The sequence below is a fragment of the Myotis brandtii genome, unplaced genomic scaffold, assembly GCF_000412655.1.
Source record: "Myotis brandtii unplaced genomic scaffold, ASM41265v1 scaffold1282, whole genome shotgun sequence".
In the NCBI taxonomy this organism is placed as follows: domain Eukaryota; kingdom Metazoa; phylum Chordata; class Mammalia; order Chiroptera; family Vespertilionidae; genus Myotis; species Myotis brandtii.
The window spans coordinates 266,472-284,381 of record NW_005354519.1 but is presented as its reverse complement, the minus strand read 5'-3'; the positions used below and the strand labels follow the sequence as shown (position 1 = coordinate 284,381).

Genomic DNA, 17,910 nt, shown 5'->3' with positions numbered 1-17,910 from the left:
AGTCGCTAGCGCTGAGCGAGGTGGAGGATCCGCGGGCCGGAGCCCTGGGAAGCCGGGCTCGGTGGGCCCTGCCTGCCGCGGAGATTTCCCAGCCCAGCCTTCTCCAGAAGTTAGCTGCCGGTCTGCTGGTGAAAGAGACCGCGAGGTCACGTTCAGAGCGGGGCGCGCGCGCGGGGGGTGTGAATGAGCCACCAGGACACGGGTCCTGGGGACCCCAACTGGCTCTTCTCGCTTCCCTTGAACCTCAGCGTCCTCGGGTTGGAAAGAGATGAGGCCGGCACAATCTCCTCAGACATCGACGGCCCGTTCTCGACGATGTATGCAACCCAGAAATGGAAAAGCGAACAGATTAGAAGCATGAAAGGCAGGGAGAAGCCTTTTTTAGGGGGTGCAAGGCTAAGTAAGACTGTGGCGGTGTTAACTTTACTGAGATGCCTCGTCCTGCCTCAGTTTGCCTCTGACATTTACCGCCACTTTGTGAAATTCATTGATTCCCTTTCTGGAGCGGCTGCGTAACTTTCTGAATGGTACCTGTAGCTACGGTTGCCTGCCACCAGAGGGCAGTGGTGCTTTGGTCATAACTTTGGAAGTGGGTAGTGAGCCAGGAACCGAAAGAAACAGTTTACTTAATAGACCAACAGCAACTACTCTGGGATTTTGTGACATAAATGCTGTCAGCATTCTTTTAACTAAGGGGATGGAGGGCTGTGAGCACAAAACGAAATGGATTAGGCTCCACTCCAGCTTACAGGAGCAGGAAGTAAGGTTCAGAGGAAAATTATTCACCCCAGGTCATTGAGCTAGAAATGGACAAAATTGATCTAGTTGTCTCTCTAGCTTTACATTGTTGCTACTAGGACCAGCAATTTTCTACTGTTTCGAAATAGGGACTCATAGAATTGAATATGTTTTAGATGGTGAGCTTACAGCCTAGATATCTGAGGTCTCTTCTGGTTTTAATATTCTTTGATATGTGCTTAATTCAGTAGGTACTAGGGAACATTGGCCCTGGCTCTGCTTAATCCATTTGTATCTCTTTCCATGATTAGTTTCTGTGTGGTATTTTAAAACTTCATTTATTATCTTTAGCAGTAGGTTGTCTTAAAAAATCAATGAGATGGTGAATGTGGAAATAGTTTGAAGTATGAAGTGGTATACAGGTGTAAAGTCTATTTGTAGACATCACTAATTACAATTGCATGATTTTAAGGGAATATTTTCAGTTCTCTCTACACCATACCTCCAAATGTTCTTCCTGATTCAGTTTGGAAGATTGTAGGTTTCTAGGTATTTATCCATTTTGTCCATATTGTCCAATTTGTTGGCATATAGTTGTTCATAATGTTTTCTTATGATCCTTTGTAATTTCTTTGGTGCCAGTTATTTCTCCTCTTTAATTTTTGATTTTATTTATTTGAGTCCTCTCTTTTTTTCTTGATGAGTCTGATTAAAGGTTTGTCAATATTGTTTATCTTTTCAAAGAACCAGCTTTTGGTTTTATTGATTTTTACATTTTTTTAAGTCTCTATGTCATCTATTTCCACTCTAATTTTTATTATTTTATTCACTTTGGGCTTATTATTTTTCTTTTTTAAAAATATTTTATCGATTTCAGAGAGGAAGGGAGAGGGAGAGAGAAATAGAAACATCAATGATGAGAGAGAATCATTGATTGGCTGCTTCCTGCAGGCCTCCTACTGGGGATTGAACCCACAATCTGGGCATGTGCCCTGACCTGGAATCAAACCGTGACCTCCTGGTTCATAGGTCAATGCTCAACCACTGAGCCACACTGGCTGGGCAATTTATTGTTATTTTTCTAGTTCCTTTAGGTATAAAGTTACATTGTTTATTTGAGATTTTTCTTGTTTCTTGAGGTAGACCTATATTGCTATGAACTTCCCTTTTAGGGCTGCTGTCGCTGTGTCCCATAGGTTTTGGGTTATGTTTTTATTTTCAGTCTCAAGGTCAAGGTACTTTTGATTTTCTTCCTTGATCTCATTGTTGACCCATTCATTGTTTAGTAACATTTTATTTAGCTTCTATGTGTTGTTCAGTTATTTTCTTGTAATTGATTTCTAATTTCATACCATTGTGATTGGAGAAGATGCTTGATACAATTTCAATCTTCTTAAATTTATTGAGACTTGTTTTGTGTCCTAATGTGGTCTATTCTAGAAAATGTTCCATGTGTACTTGAAAAGAATGTATATTCTGCTGCATGGGGATGAAATGCTCTGAAGATATCAATTAAATCCATCTGATTTAAGAGACAGTGCGCAGGGTATTTACTGGGGGCTGGTTACATAGTCAGCCTCTGCCTGGCGTGTACCAAAATTCCACTCTCTGAAGGGGCGCAGGTATTTGGCATAAACCATGTTGTTTGTGTACAGTTAGACACAGTGAGCCACTCTTCATTTTTGAAAATGGTAAGAAACTTCCTGAAACCCGAGTTCCCAGCCAAGGGCCCGCCTTGTAAGCAAGACTTTGGAACGATAGCTAGCAGTCAGGCCTGCTACGTTAACTCTTTTCTTCACACAGGTATGAGCAGAGCTGCCATCTAAGCATAGAATATTCTTATTCTTTGTGGAATAAGAATAACAAAGCATATGTAAAAGTGGCTCCAATCTGAACAGACCAGTGATAGTCTTTTCCTTGCCAGGAGTTCCCAAACCTAGAAACTTCTACAGCTCTAGACCCAGAAAGTATTCTAGGGAAGTAGAATTCTGATCAAATAAGTTCGGGAAACATGGCATGCTAGCTCTGCCCTCCTCTAGCAGGGTCTACACAGTTGCATATTAAAAGTCTGAGAAAGTCTCTAGTATGGAACACTATTAAATTTTGTTTCACCCAGTGTCACTCTCCTTAAATGTAGTGGGGAGCCCCTCCCTGCCTTGAACATCTTTTGGGAAACACTTCCCTGCCCTATTGGTTGAGAATACCTGCCATTTTCCTGGGGAACAGAACCGACCTCCCTAGCCATCCAGTCTCTTGTGTGAGCATTATAGTCTGCTGTCAATATACTGTATGTATGTGACATAAACTGTATGCCGTTCTAACTGCAGAGTGTGGGCTCAGTCATTCTCAAAACTGTCTCCTTCGCACAAGCCCTAGTCAGAGACCCCTGCCAAGCACCGTGTGCCAGAGACATGATCTCTGCAGAGAGAACACTGGTTAACAAGGCTCGTCTCTGGTATGCTGTTCATCAGTAGAGGCAACGGTATGCTGAGTATTTACTAAGATATGTAAAGTGGTAACTTTGTCACATGCAGCATTTTTGGGTCTCCTTTCTTCTGGGAAACACTATAAATTTGAGCCCAACTTGTTTTGCTTTCTAAGTAGCCTTTTTCTGCATGCTTATAAAAAGTTTACTTATTTTTGCATAGTTATGGTTCTCCGTATTGATTTTACATGCATTTCTGTGAGCACCTCTGACCGCAGGTGGTGTTTTGTTTTTGTGTGTGTGGTTTTTTTTGGTGTTTTTGTTTTTAAAAATTATGTTTTGAGATGGTCAAAGTGTAAAGTTGCTGTTGATAGTGAGATTCTGGGCTTCAGTTGATGTAGTAGGTGAATGATAATGACCCTTGACCTCCAAATTTCTCACTTGGCCACAATTTACTTTTGGGTTTCATATTCTTGTTCTTTGAACTTTTGAGGTTCTATATCTCTGCCACGATTTTCCTTAAAACTACAATGATGAATTTGAGTTCCTAATGGTCACTTATTTATATTAAAAAAATACTTACTTTGAAGAAACTCAAAACAGTCCCTTAATTCAGTTTTGTTTCTTCCTTTCCTTTTTTGTGTCTCCTTCCTTCCTTCCTTCTTTCCTTCCTTCCTTCCTTCCTTCCTTCCTTCCTTCCTTCCTTCCTTCCTTCCTTCCTTTTTCTCATTCCTTTGCACATTCATTCACATATTTATTGAGTGCCTACTATGGGCAGTGTTTTTTACTTCTTGCAATGAATCATAAGAATAAGACACAAATGTAAGCCATAGGAGATTATGGCATAACTAGAGGCCTGGTGCATGAAATTCATGCATAAGTATGGTCCTGGGGGCTGGGAGGAGGATGACAATGACCAATGACGACTTATCAAAGATATATCAATCAGAGACTATCTTACCTTGGGCTGTTATAACAAAACTAGAGGCCTGGCACACAAAATTTGTGCGCAGGGTCAGTCCCTAGGCCTGGCCTGCGATCAGGACCATCTTCCCCAGCTGCCCCCAGCTGGCCCCACCCCCCACCACCACCCACCCCCGGTTCCCCATTCACCATCAGGTGATCGGAGCCTGCTGGCCAGCGGGGGGGAGAAACCGAGAGGTTGGCTGTTCCGCCTGCTCGCTGGCCCCGCCCCCGCTGCGGGTTACCCTCTGTGTGGGGGGCAACTAGTGGGGCAGGGGCCTTGGCCTGGCGTCACCTACATCCTCCGCCATCCATTCCCTGTTCCCTGTTCGCCATTGGGTGATTGGAGCTTGCCCGCCGGGGATAGGGACCGAGAGGTGGTCAGTGCCCCTCATAATGATTGGTCGAGCAGTCGTTCTGCCGTTAGGGTCAATTTGCATATTACCCTTTTATTATATAGGATAGAAACACTAAGAGATGGATATAAACAACCATAATGCAGAAAAATGTTAATTAAATGCCAAAAAGGAAGCAGATAATTTATTCTGGAAATTTATAGAGGGAATCATATGACTTTGGGGCATTTCAGTGAGAAGGGAAGGTATCGTTAGTATCTGTAGATCACCTGTGTGGAGGGCACAGTTGACTCCCCAGGATCATAATGACTTTTGTATGTCATGGACTAAGAATATAAGCTTTGATGTCAGTAGGACCTTTGTTTGTATAAAGGCTCTGGATTTTGCTTAAGGACATTAGGTACATTTCTGTCTCTAAGCCTCAGGTTTTCTCATCCATGGAGATAAGAATATCTACCTTCACTGGGTTACCGTGAAAATGGAATCTAATATGTGGGGAGCGTTTGGCCCATAATGCATGGTAACAAAAGCGGTAATGACTGCTGCTGGTGCTGCATTCATAGGTTGCTGCCTTTAGCTGACTGTGGAAGGCCCAACTGATGGTATGTCTAGGTATTTCGATTTGTCATCTTCGGAGCGAATATCTTCTTTTTTGTCTTAGGAGGTCAGTTTGTATGTTGGGAATATATTGTTATTGGGAATATATTGTTGGAAATCAGGGTAAATGATCCAATCTGATGCTGAATCTGGTACCTGTATCTAATAAAACATAATGTATGTTAATATTTTATGCAAGTATGTGTGTGTGTATTAGGTATGTGAATATTTGTGTGGTATTTTCCAGGTTTGAAAGGTAAGTTGCTAAGGAGATACTTTGTCATTTGCAGGTCGGCGGAAGCAGAAGTGGGCTTTGGATCCAAGAAATACCAGGTGGAGTAATGATGACTCCAAGTTTGGCCAGAGGATGCTGGAGAAGATGGGGTGGTCTAAAGGAAAGGTATTTTGGAGAAGAGCATAAAAAAGTCAGATCCATGCAAAGAGATTATAAGTCAGGAGAATGCATTTTTCTTAGGAGACTTAGAAAAATTTATGTTTTGGATCAGTAAGCGATTTTGGAGAAATAACTGAACTATAGTGATCTAGTGATGATAAAATTAGAATTGAACATAAATGTTAGCTCTCTTTATCATTTAAACTGCATGATTAGCATCTTTTAGTTGCACTTTGAATCATACTTAACCATCAGTTTTATGTTGCTAAGAGTAATACTTTATTACCCTTCATAACTAGACTACACATTTTCTACTGTTTCTCACATTCCAGTTATTCCTGACTCAAATAGGACTTCTACTGATCTCTCTACACTTAAATGGTCTTGCCAAGGTCTTTAATGATCTTATTGCCAAATCTAGTGGATGCTTCTCTGTCCTCATGTTAATTAATCCCTTAGCAGCATTGGACATCATTGACTACTTCCTTCTTGAAATAATTCTGTGTTGACTCCCACACTACTGCTTTCTCTCTCTCTCTCTCTCTCTCTCTCTCTCTCTCTCTCTTTTTCTTCTTCCTTCTACCTCACCAGCCACTCCTAATTGCTGGCTGGCTCTTCCTCCTCCTGACTATTAAGCTGTGGAGCCCCAGGCCCTTTTCTGTACTCTGCTCAGGTTAGCTCATTTATGCCAGCCTATGCTTGAATTATCTAAATGCTGAGGTTATCTAACTGTTAACTTTTCTGTATCTAGCCCAGATCTGTTCTCTGAGCCCAGGTTTATAAATGAATCTGCCTGCTTGACATTTCCACTGGAGTAGGCATCTCAAGTTTATAATTTTTATTAGGAAAGTCTTGATCTTCCAGATCTTTTTCTTCTCAACTTTCCTCATTTTTGCAAATGGCACCTATTTACTCAAGCAAGAAACCTGGGAGTCAGACTTGGCTCCTGCATCTCGCACTTTCTCTGCCCTAGTCATTACTCCTCTCTCTCCAGGGCATCCTCCTGGTCCAGCCACCGCCAGTGCTTGCTCTGATCACCATTCCACCCTGTCTCCTGCTTCCCTGCCTCCCTTCTTTTCCTCCTCGGGGCCTTACGACACCAGAATGAGCTTTTAAAATACAGAAATTAAATCATATCATTCATTAGCTTAAAAGTTCAGTGGTTTTCCACCGTTTTAAAGAAGAAGATCCAAATTTCTACCATAATTTTCAAGGTCTGAGGTCTAACCCCTTCATATCATCTTATTTCCTCTTCATTCACTGAGCTGAAGCCAGCCTGCTGGTGCCTTTTAGTTCTGCAGTATACCATGCTCTCTGGGACACCTTACAAATGAGTGTTGATACAGGGACCTGGAGTCCCTTTCTCCCTGCTTCTCAGCGTTGTTTTGTAAAATTAGTTAATGGGCAGAGCCACAGACTCATAAGACTTCCCATGGGCTTCTAATAGTTTTGTGGCAGAACTCTGATTCGGAGCATTAAATAAAGCATGTTCTCCATAGTGTCTCCCTGGTCCTTAAATTAGGTCTCAGGTTGAAGAATTTTAAGTGCATTTTTTGTGATACAGCCATATCTTATGAGAATCCATTACACTGTATTCTCTTTGAGGGCATAGTGCCCTGCTCCTAGATGTTTAGTAATGAATGGCATTGTTGATGAGGGAAGATAGAGATAATCACTCTTTATATCTGATTTAAAAAGCTAACTGTCTCTGTGTTTAATCTCCACAGGGTTTAGGGGCTCAAGAGCAAGGAGCCACAGAACATATTAAAGTTCAAGTTAAAAATAACCACCTGGGACTTGGAGCCACGATCAATAACGAAGTGAGCAACAGTGTGTCTGCTGGGGGTTTTCCTTGCATAACTGACTTTTTGTAAATATATACATTTTAAGTCGATCAAATTGATCCGTTTTTAACTGTTCAAGTGTGTATCCTCCATGTTTTGGTGAGTAAAACGCCCATACCTGAGCTGGCTCTTTACCATGTGTCCTGCCTGCTCCCTCTGCCTTATTGTCTTCGTGGGGCTCTTTCCTTGCGTATGTGTAAGAGATGCAAACTAGTTTTATTGCTAAACTTTGCAAAACGTATTCTTTTTATAGAAATACTCATTTCAGGACAGACAAGAAGTTTTACCTTTACCTGTGTTCTAATATTAGCTTATATTATTAAAAGTTGCTGACATTTAGTTTCAGAAAGAAATTTAAAGATTCTCCTGCAAGAAAGTGGTACTCTTTTCCTGTACTATTGTCTGTTTCTGACTGTTGGTGTATGGCAGTTAAATTTATTCACATTTCCTCGTAAACACTGACACTTTGTAAATATGACACTGTAATTAAAAATTAATGGCCTATCCAGTCATCATGCTTTTTATTTTCAGAATTATTTGCTTCAGACAGCATCTAAGCTGAAAGCTTTGTTCTTAATTATTTTTTAAAGTCTTTTATTTTTTTCAATATTCTTAAGTTTTTACAACCAACAGAATCTGGTAGAAAATCTGGAGAATTTCATTAGGTAAACTGAATTCCTTTGATTAGTTCAGAAGCACTGAGTGTAGACTAGATCAGCCAAATTTTCTGGACTAACAACTAAAATTTTAAAAGACTACAGAGGGAGTTTATATAAAGTTGATTTTGAAGGTAGTTGCTGAGAGATGTACAATGTACTTCATTTTTTAGGAGAAGCATTGCCCAGTAAACCTATTTAATATGCTTAACCTTAAGCAGTCTTAAAATAGTGTGTATGAGGCAAATGCCTCCATTAATACCTTCCTTCCCACTGGTTAGGTGGTTTTGGAGATGTTCCTTCTCTCTTAAAGCCAGGTTCTCTTTGTTATAATGAACTCACTAGCTTGTCACTTTACAGATGGGTGCCGATTGATTCCCGGGACTTGGAGTCCTTTCTCCTCCATTCTCCAGTGTTATTTTGTAAAAGGGGGTCCATGCCAGCAAGTAGAATTGGGCAAAATATTTAAAGTTCAAATGAGCAAAGAAGAGAGTCCCTAAGTTCATGATTGCATTTTTCCGTTGACTTATATGATTTTCCCTTAGTGAGAAAAAATTTTATTTTGCTTTATTTTAATATTTAGCATATAGGTTGCCTACTGATTATTTGACTATAAATTGACTATGTATAAGTTATCCACATTTGAAATCAGGGCTGAAGTTTCCAAGGAGCCCATTTGTAATACTAAAATAAATACATTTCATTTCAAATCTACATTATATCTTTCAAATTTATAAATATCTTGGTGAAACATTTAAAAATTCACGCTAACCACCAGATTTCCTTGATTCCAAGGTATCACTTATCTCAGCCAGTGTAGGTAAACTATAGACTTGCCTCTAATGATTTTTTTGTTTGTTTCAGGACAACTGGATTGCTCATCAGGATGATTTTAACCAGCTTCTGGCTGAACTGAACACTTGTCATGGACCAGAAACAGCAGGTAGAGGAAATCTTTGCCTTGTTATCCATTAGATTTATAAAACATAATCTCTCAATTTAAAATTTTCTTACCAACTATTTTTACTATAAGCATCACATATCCAAAAGTTAATTTATTGAAGCAATTAGAAACAGTCTTTCCTGTTTATATTTTGATAGTACTTTCATTGCATGTAAAAAGACAACACTTCTGATTTAAGAGTTTGAGAATGGCAATATAAATCCATTCAGTTTAAAGCCTCAAATAGTAAAGTGATCTTTCCAGGGTTCCTTGAATATGTCTAAAAACATTTTAAAAATACAAAGCAAGAAATATCAATTGGAACCATAAATTAGCAGCCAGCAAAGGCTTAATAGAAAAGCCTGTTTTTTGTGTTGATTCTACTTAATTAAACTGTTTTACCTTTTAATGTATTAAGAGATTCTGGGTATAGTAAAGTTTGTTGTACGGGACTCAATACTAGAAATTGTATTCCCAAGCTGTAGGAATTAGAAATGAAACAATTGGACATTGGGCTTCCCATATTAAGTTAACAGGAAGATTGTATGATTGGAGGGAAGGGGATGGATGGGTGAAACTTGTGGGGCTTTGGTATGATTTTAGAATTTAAGATAAGTTTTTTTTTATCACATGTCTATTTGGCAAGGGCATAACTTGAGTTAATTCTGCTGGATAGTCATTGGAGAAATCTAGACTATTCTTCTACAGACATTTTTTTTAAAATTGTGGTAAAATACACATAACATACAATTTACCATCTTAACCATTTTTAAGTGTGCAGTTCAGTGACATTAAGTATGGACACATTGTTGTGCTACCATTATCACCATCCACCCACAGAACTCTTCATCTTATAAAACTGAAACTCTATCCCCATTAAATACTAACTCCCCAGTCCTTCCTCCCTCCAGCACTTGGCGACCACCATTCTACTTTCTGTCTCTGAATTTATCTACTCTAGGTTATCTTATGTAAGTGGAATCATAGTATGTGTCCTTTTGTGTCTGGATTATTTCACTTAACATAATGTCCTCAAGGTTCCTCCATGTTGTAGTATCCAATGTTGTACCTTCCGTTTAAGGCTGAATAATGTTCCATGCTATGTATATACCCCATTCTGTTTGTCTATTCATTCATCGATGGACTCTTGGGTTGCACCTCTTCTCACCTCTTGGCTCTTGTGGAGGTGTAAATGTTTAGGCTTTAGTTCAGCAAACATTTATTGAGCTATGTGCTGGATATGAAGTTATAGACTTGAGGATATGCAGATGTATACGACATAATCCCTGCTTGGGAAGTAGCAGACAGGATATGCTAGTAATTGGTAAAATTGTAGCATGAATCTAACAGTGGGAAGATTTATTGTAATGCTATATATGGGAGTGAGCCCAAAAACATCAAGGGAGGTACTCTGTATTTTTGCTAATCAGATTGGACTTCTTGTTGGAATCTATAACTTGGACAGTTTTCCTTGTCCATGGTTTAACTATTAGAACTATCCAATGTGTGGTCCTAACATAAAAGATGATAGTTTGTTAGCCAAAAGAAAATGTTTTGTGAAAACACTTACTGGACTGATATTAGGAAATGCAGGATCTATGCAGCAGTAAAATTCAAGGACATTAGCCCTTACTAATTATAAACAAAAGCATCTTTATATTCAGGATCACAGCTGAAATCAAGGGAAATATAAGTTTGTATTTTCTAATCTATCTGCCTAATTTTTCTCAATGCACTTCTGAGATTTATCCCTGATGTATTATCGAAGTGCAGTCGGTGAAATGTTTAAAGTGACCCAAGAAACTCTATTATTTGTCAGGAAGGTAGTAAGTGCATGACAGATGCCAAGCAGTAGTGCCTTGTCCTTGGGCAGCCCCATCCACAGGTTCACCTTTGCAGGCTGATTCTTTTTATTTTTCCCTAAGACATAGAAGTGTCTTGAATCATTGGCTGTAGGAGAGTTACCAATCTGTAGATTGAGTTCCACTTCGAGACCACTAGAGGGTGCTGGTAGCCCTGTGACAGGGACTGGGCTTTGGTGGCCTGCTTCCTATCTAGCTCAGTACAGTTCAAACCAGGCCTTGTACCGCCAGTCCCAGTACTGAAAAGCCTTAGGAATATTCCTTTAAGGAAAAACCTGTTCAAGGAGTGGACCTGGAGAGCTAATAAATTATTTTTCTGCCATGTCATCTTTCATAAATACAGTATCTTTATTCAAGTGAATTTTTGGTCAGAGTAAAGCCAAAATTACTGTATTAGAGCTAAAAAGCAGATGACACAATATAACCCAGTAACATTTTTTTCTATAATAATATTTTTACTTCCTTAAGATTACTTACCAAATTCATACAATTTGCCTTTCAATTAAACAGAAATTCCATACTGCCCTCTTCATAGAATCTTGCAAACATCCTGGAAATAACCCTTATCTCCTTGTGGGACAGAAAAATCAGTATATCTTTAAAATTTCATTTAAAAAAAGTTATCTTAGTTAGTTCTCTCTACCCGACTCAACTTAGCTTTTTTGTAGACTTAATTTCATGGTTTTAGGAAACGTTTGTTACTTCCATCAGATATTTTGTACCTTATGGTTTTACACTGGGATGGTGATAACCTGCCATCCACAAAGGTGTGGTTTAGGACAGGGATCTTCAAATTATTTTGCTCACATATCCTCTAAGGCAGCAGTTCTCAACCTGTGGGTCGCGACCCCTTTGGGTGTCGAACGACCCTTTCACAGGGGTCACCTAACACCGTCGGAAAACACATATATATTTACATATTGTTTTTGTGATTAATCACTATGCTTTAATTATGTTCAATTTGTAACAATGAAAATACATCCTGCATATCAGATATTTACATTACGATTCATAACAGTAGCAAAATTACAGTTATGAAGTAGCAACAAAAATAATTTTATGGTTGGGGGTCACCATAACATGAGGAACTGTATTAAAGCGTCGCGGCATTAGGAAGGTTGAGAACCACTGCTCTAAGGGAATTTTGAAAAGCTGTATACCCTAGCTCACATTTTTATATCAACATCTATGTTTTTAATCATAGCTTCAAATTGTTGCAAATTGTAATTTCTGTCTTATTGGGAAATATAGGCATTTAAAAAAACACCCATTACATTAGTCCCAAATGTATTCAGTAGATAAATACCAGAGCAATTTGATACCCGTTGTCTTCTTTTTAGAAATATACAGATTACGCAGGTAGCGTGGCCGAGCGGTCTAAGGTGCTGGATTTAGAAATATACAGACAAGTCCTTAATAGTCAGAAATATTATATTTCATAGTTCCTTTTCCTCTGAAATAATATTTTGATTGTGTATACCCCATAGTATTTTATGTTAATATGTTTTTGCTTGAACTTTTAAAAATTCTTCATCCTATCATATTTCTCTGCCAGTCATTCACCCATTGGAGGAATTTTGGGTTATATCCAGTATTTTACTATTATGAATAAGGCTATTATGTACTTTGGTATATAGATTTTTATGTGAACACAAATTTTCATGTCCTCAAAGACTTATACATTTCTGGAAAATAGCCTTGCTTGATTCATAGTATACAGTTCAAGAAGAATTTCTAATCATTTGGTTAGAGTTCAATAATAAGGGACAGGGTTTCCAAAGATTTTATTTAAATAAGACCATGTCACTGTAAGAGAGTAAATGAGAATGGATTACAGAGAGGTTAATGTAATGCTTTTTTTTTTTTTTTAAGACTCCTCAGACAACAAGGAAAAGAAATCTTTCAGCCTTGAGGAAAAGTCCAAAGTCTCCAAAAACCGTGTTCATTATAAGAAATTCACAAAAGGTAAAATTAAGCATTTATTTATTTGTTATTGATACCTCTGTGTTCACTGGGTTTCTTAAAACAGTTTTAGCTCTTCGCCAGCATTACGTCTTGTTTTACGTTCAAAATGGGGAATTATGGATAGCATGACTGGGTGGATCTAAAGCGGTGCTCAAGTTTGAGTATTTATTGTTAGTCTACTGGGGATCTGGTTACAGTGCATCAGATTCATTAGCTCTGAGGTGGGGCAAAGCTGGAAGTCAACTTGCTATTTAGAGGCAAAAAGGGACTTTAAATGGCTAGGTCAGGAAATAATTCTAATTAATTGCTCAACATTTTTAGTTACATTTTCTTGTTTTTCAGAGTTTGGTGTTGGTGTTGAATAGTTCCTGACATTTTTCAATTTAGAGAATTATGCTCTGTAATAAGAACTCCAGTATGAGAAATCTCACTTCCCAGTTGATCTTTATATTATTCCACACCTTTTCTTCATTTCATGGAGTGTTAACTTAGGCACTCCTTTTCATTGCGAAGATAGTGTTAGAAAACATGTTTGAGAACTGGGTGGTAAATCCTATCTTCCTCCATCACACCTCCCCACTCCCCAATACTTGTAGTCAATTGTGCATGCAGTTGTCCTCTTTAACCACTAGGTGGCGGTCTTGTATTGTAAGAAACAATTTAAGTCGAACTCATCAACTCCCCAAATGTTTTCCCAGAAAACAGTGTTCTGTATTAAGTGCACTTTCTAGGGACAGAAGCCTATTTATTGCATAATATACTTAAAGTATTAAATATAATTATAATTTATGTTGTAATATTCAGTCACAATTTGATGGTTCTTTTATGGGAGTTTGGATATACACACCCATCTCTTTGCTTTAGTCTTGTTAACATAATTGGGAATTCCCTAACTCCTAGAACCTGCCTGAATAGCAGTGGGAGCTGAAATTCCCACCACTTTAAACTATTAATGGTGGTTCTCACTGGGGCACAGGACCCCAAAAGGTAGGAATGAGTTTGCTGTAAATGAGAGCCCACGGCAGAGCTGAATAGAGTGGGGAGCTGACTAGCGTCAGGAATGTGTGCGAGGAGACGCTGGTGCTTACTTCTGGCCCGTCCCAGTGGGTGTGGTTTGTATGGCTCTTCCTGTCATCCCTCTTTCTCTCAGGCTAGAACCTCTGTTGTTTTTCTCTGTGGCTTCCCATCAGGGTTGCTCTCCACCCCGACCTGCTACAGGACAGAAGACAGGCCTTGCTGGCCCTTCAGTCCTTTTGAGGAGAGGCTGAAGGTCAGTTCATGCCCATGTCCAAGCCCTTAAATGTCCCTCCTTTTCTCATTAGACCCTATAGAAAAAAAAAGAGACAAAGCAGAAGAGTACTGAGCAAATTCGTGACATTAAAAGTGTGCCTGTGTCTTTTGGACAGTATGGCATCCTTTTAAGCTTTCACTTTTGCAAATAAAATCTTCTAATTTTCTTTTTGTTCCCGACTACATGCATGAGTTCATCTGAAGCATTTGCTGAAGCAGGATAAACCTCATTAATCTACTTTAATCTAATGGGTGCCGGGAGTATCTGCTTTGTATTTCTCTATTTCTAGTTAAGCCACTCCCTTGCCAGGTGACCCTGTCAACTTGCTTGGTGTGTTGTGCCTTCATTCTTTCTCTTTTAAGATGAGGTACGCCTGCTTATTAGCCTCCTTGGGGAGGCGAGGACATTGGTATGCAGGGAAGAGAGTTCCAGGTATATTGTGAGAAAGTAGAGGAGACCCAGTGAGAAAACAGAAATGCAGATTGGGAATAAGTAGAAAGATGGGAGAAGGAGGCAGAAATCCAAGTAGTGAAGAAGACAACTATTTACCATCCATCTTAACAATATGCAGGGAAAGGTTATTTTAAAGTTCTTTATTTGCATAAAATAAATTTGTTCTTGTAGAGCCACTATTGTCACCGGATATGAATGATCAACTCTGTTTCCTCTAAGGTAGGCTGTCTTAGGTTGCAGGAAAGCTGGTGCTGGCCGTCACTCTCTCAGATAAATCCCTTAACCACCTTCCTTCTTTCAGACTCAGTTTCCTCTTTTGTAAAGTGAGGAAAGATTTTTAAGATATTATTGAGTTCTAAAATAGGTTCTGTTTTATGACTTATTAGTAATGACCCCATTGTATGGAACTTTTGATTGTTTAGCATTATGGATAATAAGGAAATTAGCCTGTGGGTATGCTCATAATGAAAGTAATTCACTTATTGGATGAGGATAATTCGTATTGTAACTTTGTCTGTGGTCCAGGAAATTAAAACACGGGAAGGTGGCATTTTATTTAGCTTAGTGTGACGAGTGAAGATAAAGATTTTATTTTAGTGAGATTACAGTAGCAAATAGCATTGTAAAATTTGCTGTTGCATCAGTATTGGCTACCATTTTAGTTCTGATACATTATTTCTTTCTCTAGTCCCAAGTTTATAATTTTAATTTGAAATAATTTATTAAATAATTTTAAAAGCTAATTTCATCTATATTTGTTTAAAAGCCTAACTTCAGCATGGTTTCTTTTAATTTGAAAATTGTTTGGCAATGCCATATCTGCAGAGAGGAAAAAATAGGGAAAATATCAATTTCTACAAAACCATTTTCTATATACAGTGAGCAGTTGTTGAGAGCATTGCTGCATCGCCCCCCCCCACCCCCCGTTGTGCAATGGGTGGATAAAAAGTTGCTTATTAAACTATAGTGTATAACTTCATCATGGTAATTTACTCAGAGTTCTTATCTCTGTAACTATCTGTAGTATTTGTAGTGTTTTGCTTCTTAAATAAGGAAACTGCATGTATAACACAGGTTCTGGTAGTTGTCTTGCTAGTCTGGAAACACAGACTGTGATATATCTAGCATGGTTAACTCCTCCCCTCCTACAGTTGGACTCTGCTAGTAATGGGCCTTAAGTTTCCTCTTCCGATTTTTTTTACATTTATATATAAAGTAGCACCATCTCAAAAAATTCTGACTCTTATTATCATTTCACCTTCTACTCTGATTCTTTCCCATTTCCTGGTTTCTGACATGATCCTTGCAGGGAAATTGCCATAATCTCTGTCCTAGGCTTGTCAGTCTCAGGTGTTTTCATTTAAAAAACAAACAAACAAAATATAATATTGTTTGTTTTATCCTTCTTGATTGGGGAATGCATATGAATTTTCTAAGCAAGTGAAGCTACCTACATGCCCTTTAATTTTTTATTATAATCAACCTATTTCTCAAACCTGCATTCTTTACCCTTGCCCCTGTACTCTGAGTAGAAAAACTCGGGTTTTTTGCACCTCAATTATAATACAATTTTCTCTTTAAACTTGTTGGGTTCTATGTGACTTTTGCCCTTAAACTAAAAGGCTCCAAATCTCTGTGATTCTTAAGTTCTTATGTTTTGTTTTGTTTTCATAGTGTCCTTTGCTTCCCATGTGAACTTCTTGATGTTGTACACGTGTCTGCCAATAGCAGTAACATTCCTCCCTTCCAATTTTTTACTCTGATAGATTGAAAACCTGGTACTCATGATTGTTAGGAAAACAGCTAAAATGATCATAAAGTGCTTTTTCATCTGCTCATCCTTTCATGGACCTTTGTTACATCATCTTGACCACTGGAAGCACTGTTTCCTGGTTTTTGAAATGTTATGGCCAATTGAAGATTGAGATATGCATGAACCATATCCAGACAGATAACATATTTCCTAGTCTGCTCAATTTCTCTAAGATCTAAGCTTATCGGCAGTATTTCCTGTGATTTGACTGTCATTCAGAACTGAGACCAATAAGCTTTTAAACTCTTTTTTTAATATGAATATTTTGCCTGGCTGGCTTAGTTCAATGGTTGAGCTTCAGCCTATGATCCAGGAGGTCACAGTTCAATTCCCCGTCAAGGCACATGCCCGGGTTACAGGCTCGATTCCTGGTGTGGGGTGTGCAGGAAGCAGCCAATCAGTGATTCTCATCATAGGTGTTTCTATCTCTCACTCCCTCACCCTTCCTTTCTGAAATCAATAAAAATATATTTTTAAAAATTTGTATATTTTATTTAAATGTGGCCATAAATTTATAGCATTCATAAACTATTCAACCAGAACTATTAACTAATAACTATTTCAATATTGCTTCCATCTTCCATTTTTATCTACCTTAAAGTTCCTTTCCCTTGGTCTCTGACTCTTAATTCTTCTCTGTGTTTTGTTTTCCAGATCAAGTCCCGAGCAAAGCCTGTAACAATCCTGGTTTCTACATTTACTTAAGTGAACTTTGCTAAAGGATAAAAATGTCTGATACAAGAACCAATCACCAACACTGTAGAAATGCTTGCACCTTCATTGGTACAGCTCACTGTCTCTATCAGCCTGACAGTTTTCCCTTCAATTTTGAGATTTGCTTTTTATCTCTGTGGGGCCATACTTTGTCATCCTGTTTTAAAATTGTAATCTTGCATGTACCCTCTCTTCCTGAATCCTTCTAGCATTCCTTTTAGTTGCATTGCTGTAAAAGAGATCTTTATTTGTATTTCTTTTGGAGTATCTGTACCATTTCAGAAGATAGTTTACAATAGTTGACCAATACATATTTTGAACTAAGTACAACTCCTTTTCCTTAAAATGGAAACGGCCACCCTGAATGTGGTCTGCTATGCTTCTGACAAAGATAAGACTAGATCTCTAGACCTGCTGAGGGTTTGTCCACCTCTCACCTCCACGACCCATTTTATTCCCCTCTCTTCTGGTTTATTTTCTGAGTTCCTATCTGGATGTGCTTCATTTTGTTCTAAAGTTGGTTTCCTTTGGGGTGTTTTGTCTGGGTTCTACTACATAATCTCTTAGAAGCAGGAAGCCTTCCTTTCTAGCTCTGCAGGAAAGGAGAGAGCAGCGTAGAACCACAGAGGAGCATGTTCTTCCGGATGGGAACAGGTCGTACTGACTGGACCGTTGAAATTGCTGCCTGCCTATGAAACTTGTTTTGGCACCTGGCTTTGCATTAATCGAAGGGTGTTTTGTTTTTTTAATTTCATGGAGTCACTGAGCAATATCATATTTGAATGCCCCAGTGGTAGTCAGTGAACTAGAACCTTCTGGGTCATGACATTACTTTGCCAAGTCAATTTTGCTACAAGAAACCAAGAAGTGAGTCTGACAGTGGAACTCGGGCTTCC

General features: G+C 38.7%; 1 protein-coding gene across 2 annotated transcripts in view; it reads left to right on the top strand.

Moving 5' to 3' along the window:
* Positions 1-52: 52 nt before the first annotated feature.
* The window catches only part of PINX1 (PIN2/TERF1 interacting, telomerase inhibitor 1), a 73,057-nt gene continuing 55,199 nt past the window's right edge, over positions 53-17,910 (top strand). The window contains exons 1-6 of one of the 2 annotated variants that reach the window (XM_014534293.1): positions 53-400; positions 5,370-5,479; positions 7,201-7,293; positions 8,838-8,916; positions 12,651-12,743; positions 13,934-14,013. In XM_014534293.1, the coding sequence (XP_014389779.1) occupies positions 184-400; positions 5,370-5,479; positions 7,201-7,293; positions 8,838-8,916; positions 12,651-12,743; positions 13,934-14,013 (672 nt within the window). In that variant the 5' untranslated portion in view covers positions 53-183. The remainder of the gene's footprint in view (positions 401-5,369; positions 5,480-7,200; positions 7,294-8,837; positions 8,917-12,650; positions 12,744-13,933; positions 14,014-17,910) is intronic. The other variant, XM_014534294.1, reaches the window with a different exon arrangement.